Below are 6195 nucleotides of genomic sequence, written 5' to 3'. Positions count from 1 at the left end.
CTCCCCCCCCCCCCCCCCCCCCCCAAAAAAAAAAATTTTATTCCTGTTATCATTTACACACCCTTGTATTTGTTCCAAACCTTGTTATCTTTTATCTGCAGAACAGAAAAATGCGGGTAACCAGTAATGTTTACCGCTAGATTGCATCGTATGGGCTAAAAAGATCTTCTTTTATGTTCCACAAAAGAAAGAATGTCAAACAGGTTTGGAATGAGATTAGGTTGAGTGAATATTAACAGGTTTTTCATTTTTGGGTGGATTATCCTTTTAAGAATCTTCAAAATATCAAAAGAAAATTGTGATGTATGTCCTCAGACAATATTAGTCTCAGACTGTGGCACACCACAAGTTGCACTTGTTCCGTTCATAGCTTGCCGAGTTTCCTGTGCATTTGAGTCGTACTGTTAATGAATTTACTTCATCAACTTGGATTACAGCATCTCTCACAACAGAATATTTCCCATTACAGTAAAAAGCAGTTTAAGAGAATAGTGACATGGAAACACATTTCACAAAAACATATTTGTTTCTTTGTTTGGTTTGAAATAAGGAATCGATAACAAAATGTATGAAGCATCAAGACAAAAGCCATATATTTTTTTTTGACTGTAACCTCCGAAAAGGTTTAATTTTATATACACGGCTATTTTGGAATGGTTGTCGGTGAAGAAAATAGGCCATTTACTCACATGATGGTGTGGTTACAACAGCATGCAGGGACTAACAGCTGAAACTAACCAGCCACATTTTGAACTTCCTGTCATGTTTGTAGTTCCCTACACTCTCTGAAAAAAGGGTACAAAAGCTGTCATTGCATTGGCACATTTGTAACTTTTTTACCCCTAAAAGGTGCATATTAGTACCTAGATGGTACATATTAGTACCTTTTGAAAGGGAACACCCCAGTGACAGACACTGGACCTTTATTTCCTTTTAGTTCTGAGCAGAGTAATTATTAGGGGTTCAAGCGCTTAGCACTGAAACCCTATTGTAATTGTTAGAATGGTCTCGGATCAGTGATCTCCGTGTAAAGCTGATCGTGCAGACAAAACCATTAAAAACTTGGAGGGATGGTAGTACTCACACCGCCTACAACGTCATCAAGGCTCGCCTCAATTGGCCTGACGGGGGTGATACAGCAATCAAAAGAACAAAATTGCTTGTAACTTTGAAACCGGCAGTCGCAGGCTCAAGTGTCTCATGTCTTTGGAATCGTTGGCTCACGCCGGACAAAAGGCATGCCTCAGATTCGATCGTGAGCCAGGCAAAATTTTCAGGTATTTTGGATTTTTTGAAAACTTTACTTTTGCGAACTAGCCCTAGGTTTTTCGTTCGAATGGAACCAAACCAGTGCAGGAAGATTCCCTAGGGAGTGAATACCAATAATTATCAAAAAAGTTTAACTTTCAACTCACCCTTGCAGAAGGGGTGCCAAAAAGTTTGAAAGGGGCAGGGACACTTTTAGTAAAATGCCTATAACTCCTGAAAGGAATGAGGCATCTTTGCCAAACTCAGAACACTGATTCTCAATCTGACGTCACAGGAAAAACTTGGCCACTTGGTGGCGCTATAAGAGGGAAAAACATAAAAATGTCTATCGCTGCGCAACCATTTGTCCTATCAACGGTCTTGGTCCAAAGTACCAAAAGTGTCAACAAGGACATTTGAGTATCTCAAAAAACATGGCTGCCATTGGCTGACGAAATTTGAGCACCTATTAGGCAAGGTTAACAGAGGCCGATCGGATTGAAACTCGGTGGACCTGTTTGACTCACGGTCCCAAAGGTCTGTAAGAAATTTGAAAGAAATCGGCCACTGGGGGATGATATTGCATTTTTCAAGGGCGTAAATGATTGTACATTGCATGGTTTTTCACATATACGTACGATATTCATATCATATGACAGAACTCTTTGCCAACTTTGCCTCTAGTACCACTTCTGTCAATCAAATTGTTTGTTAAATGATTGAGAAGATGTAATAAACCTACTTTTGCGAGCTAGTCCTAGGTTTTTCGCTCAATCTGGGGAAAAAAAACACTACAGTATAATTCTCTGGATTCTGTAGGTCAATAATTATTTAAACAAATGTTGAAATTTACCCTTTGGAAAGCTATGACGGGGTCCTTTAGAAAAGGGGCCTATCCAAATGAACCCAAAATCCTATAAAGCCTAAAAAAAAACTAAAAACGTCACAAACCTGGTGAGCACATGCGACAGGTGATTCTAAACAAGCATGCAAAGTTTTAATTCTAAACAAGAATGCAAAGGAGATCGGGAAACAGGAGGCGCTATAACAGTCATAAATGTTAAAAAACATCATATTTATGTGGTAAATTACCTGGATTTGCCAAAAATACTTTATAAATCATTGATTTAGGTGTTTACAGGCTTGCTAAATAATATGTAATTACTTTTTCCTTATGTGCTTAAATGCCTTAAGAGCTTGAACCCTGGTAATCGCTGCTTGCAGCTATATTTATTATTTATTTTTTGCTACAGGGGTCACTGACCTGGATCTGGGATAAGGAGACTTGGGTGGACGATCTTAAGGGCCATTACCTGCATTTCAACGTTTCCATTAAAGTTCTGGCAGGAGTCTTCCAGCCGTCCAAGAGTGAGTTATCTATTTACATCTACATGCATGTAGATCAGTGATGTCAAACTCTGCTCTTAGAAACACAAACCTGTCTTTTTTTAAATAGCCTGAAGGATTTGATTAGCTGGATCAGTTGCCTTTACTTAAGGTTGAAGCTAAACTTTGCAAGGGTTTGGCCCTCCCAGAATTAAGTTTGACACTCTTGATGTAGATGTTATTTTTAGGTTCAACAGATCTAGAAGATTATGCTACAGCATCACTAAAGGAATTGCAATTAAATGTGGTGTTCATTTTTTTATACTGCATAAATAATAATATTTTTGCAAAATAAACACATTTATGCAGTGCAGCCTATAAGGGGCATTGCCACTTTTAAACGTATTATTTATGCACATGTAAACAAAATGGATGTCTTCAGTCATTGCATCAAGTTTTGCACTATATTTGTTTTTAAGTGTGAGACTGCTTCCTGTTTGCCACTGTCTGGAAACACTGTGAAAATCACACACCTGCAAGTTTTGCAATTTATTTGAGAATATATATTGAATTAGAGGTAAGTATATACAGTGGTGTGAAAAAGTGTTGGCCCCCTTCCTGATTTCCCTTCAAAAGTGTGGGGAGTCTGTAAATATTTTTTTATTATTATTTATTTTGTTTTTGAAACATTCTGTTCATTAAGGCAACATTTATTAGATCAACAATACAGTAAAATATGTATTATTGTAAAATATTATTACAATTTAAAATATTTGTTACATGTTCCCTCTGTTGCCTTGTGTTTGGACTTTTATGTTGTGTTGGACTGAATCAGCTTTGTGGTCATCTTGTAGTTGTAGCAAATTAAAATGGGGTATAATAAATGTAAAATATTTAGATCAGCTTTCAGAAGTAACTGCAGCAGAATTAATATTACAATTAAATAGTCTGTTTGTCCACTGAGGAGACTAAAATATAAAAATACTTTTTAAATATAAAATAGTAAAGTCATTTATTAACTCTAGGAAACTAATCTCTCAGCCATTACACAATAGCTTTTCTCACTGTATACAATACTGCCAGTACAAGAGCATTTGGCAAGATCAGCTCGTTAAAGGGACTTTGTTTTGCAAGCAGTGATGACAGAATCAGTGACTAATAAGAGTATGATGCAAGTTATGGTAACACACCATATACATGGGCTCATTTTTGAGCCTATCCCACTCATTTCCTGAACAATAATCTGATTACTTTTTATCGATCTGGACTCACTGAACCACATTGCACATAATGCACATTGTTCTGTGATGGTTCTCAAGGGACATTTAATGAGTTTGTGGAGTGAACACTTGTGCTGAGCAGATCCTCCTTGACTGTGAGAGAGGTGGAGGAGGAGCCCACTATAACCACTATACACCTACAGCTTTGGTGGTCACAGAGCTTGTCTCGGCCAGTGGACCTGTTTTGGGGCAGACGAGACTGGCATCCAGTGTGGTGGATCCGCTGCTGATGTTGCTGTGGGCACCGGCTCCAACCTAGTATCCAGCTTTGCCCTGGTCTCCATCTCTGCTCTGGACTCCAGCTCCACCAGTTCTGCACTGGTCTTCAGTTACACTCTGGTTTCCAGCTCCACTCTAGTTTCCTGCTTCGCCCTTGTCTCCAGCTCCACTGGCTTCCTCCTGGTTTCTAGCTCCGCCCTATCTCCCTGCTCTACCCTGGTCTCCAGCTCCGCCCTGGTCTTCAGTTACACTCTGGTCTCCAGCTCCGCCCTGGGTCTCTGCTGCGCCCTTGTCTTCAGCTCCACCCTGGTTCCCTGCTTCACCCTCGTCTCCAGCTCCATCGGCCAGTCCCTGGTCTCCAGCTCCACCCTATCTCCCTGCTTCGCCCTCATCTCCACCTCCACCCTATCTCCCTGATTTGCTCTGGTCTCCAGCTCCACCCTGGTTCCCTGCTTTGCTCTGTGCCCAGTTGCATAAAGCACCTTAAGTTTTTCCCTTAAGTATGAGACTTAAGGCGTGATTTCCCCTTACCTAAGGGAATTATTTAAGGGTGTTGCATATAATCCCTTAAACACTTCCCTTAGCAAAGGGAAACCGTTAAGTGTTTCACGACAGTGACCCAGGTTTTGCCGTTAAAAAATCGTCTGTTGCCATGGTCACGTTATTTGTTAATGCAGATAGCGATGTAAGTTTTCACAGTAAATAATATAACATGGATAAGGAAAACAAAAAAGAAAACCAAATATAAAAGAGAAGGACCAGACGAGACAGAAACTCAAATTGATAATTCACTCAAAACTGAAAAATAATTTACTCACCCTCGTGTCAGTTCAAACCCATAAGACTTTTATTCATCCTTGGACAACAAATAAAGATCTCTCATCATTTCTGTCCATGTAGAGGTTTTCAGGGACTAGTGTGAATAAATACATATTTAAATGCAAAGAGACAAGATAGTCTATGCATGACATTTTATTCGCATCCAAAACAATGTGAACATTAAAGCACTAAACATTCATGCAGTGTGTGTTTCATTCATACTCGAAGCCGGAGGGCACTCTCGCGCTGAAAGTCCAAACCGGATACATAGAAGTAGCCTATCTAATAAGCTAAATAAGCAAAAAGCAGAACCGTAAACACAAACTCATGATTGCAACGATATATGGTTTATGTGTGTTTTTCAAGTCATCTCCAGCTAATATGTAGGAAAGTACAGGAATAAAATATTATGGAATATAAATTTGCTCTCGAGTGTGACGCACACACGTTTGATCTAATTAACGTTATGTGCTGTATGTAATTTGATCAATATTTATATGTGAATAAATGCGTAAATTAAAACCTGTTTAACATAAAGTGGCCGATCATGACTTGTAGAAGACTTTTGTGTAACACTTAAGGTGACATTTTCCAACCCTTATGTTATCTTTAGGAAAATGGCAGTTAAGGGGCTTTATGCAACACTTATTGGGTTTAAGGGATACTTAAGAGAAATTCTAAGGGTTTATGAGGTTTCACCTAAAGAAACCCTTAAGTAACATAAGGGATATTTTATGCAACACCCTTAAGTGTAAGGGAAATTTAAGGGTGATCTTAAGTGAAAATTACATTTAAGGTGCTTTATGCAACCGGGCACTGGTCTCCAGCTCCACCCTGGTTCCCTGCTTTGCTCTGGTCTCCATCTCCACCCCGCCTCCCTGCTCCGGCCTGGTCTCCAGCTCTGCCCTGCTCTCCAGCTCTGCCCTCACTCCCTGCTCCGGCCTGGTCTCCAGCTCTGCCCTGCTCTCCAGCTCTGCCCTCACTCCCTGCTTCTCCCTTGTCTCCAGCTCCATTGGCTTCTCCCTGGTCTCCAGCTCCACCCTGGTTCCCAGCTTCGCTCTGGTCTCCAGCTCCACCCTGGTTCCCGGCTTTGCACTGGTCTCCAGCTCTACCCTGGTTCCCTGCGTCTCTCTGGTCTCCAGCTCCGCCCTAGTTCCCTGCTTCGGTCTGGTCTTCAGTGCCACCATATCTCCCTGCTTTGCTCTGGTCTCCAGCTCCACCCTGGTTCCCTATGCCACCATATCTCCCTGCTTCGCTATGGTCTCCAGCTCCACGTTGGTTCCCTGCTTCCCTCTGGTCTCCA

At 40.9% G+C, this 6195-nt stretch overlaps 1 protein-coding gene across 1 annotated transcript in view; it reads left to right on the top strand.

Moving 5' to 3' along the window:
* LOC107566074 (alpha-1,3-mannosyl-glycoprotein 4-beta-N-acetylglucosaminyltransferase C-like) overlaps positions 1-6195 on the top strand; it is a 21687-nt gene that overhangs the window by 3351 nt on the left and 12141 nt on the right. Inside the window, exon 3 of the mRNA XM_016251451.1 lies at positions 2502-2616. Within this exon, the coding sequence (XP_016106937.1) occupies positions 2502-2616 (115 nt within the window). The remainder of the gene's footprint in view (positions 1-2501; positions 2617-6195) is intronic.

The sequence above is a fragment of the Sinocyclocheilus grahami genome, unplaced genomic scaffold, assembly GCF_001515645.1.
Source record: "Sinocyclocheilus grahami isolate Dianchi unplaced genomic scaffold, SAMN03320097.WGS_v1.1 scaffold1044.1, whole genome shotgun sequence".
Classification (NCBI taxonomy): Eukaryota; Metazoa; Chordata; class Actinopteri; order Cypriniformes; family Cyprinidae; genus Sinocyclocheilus; species Sinocyclocheilus grahami.
The sequence above is the reverse complement of the archived record's forward strand: the minus strand, read 5'-3'. Positions and strand labels throughout refer to the sequence as shown.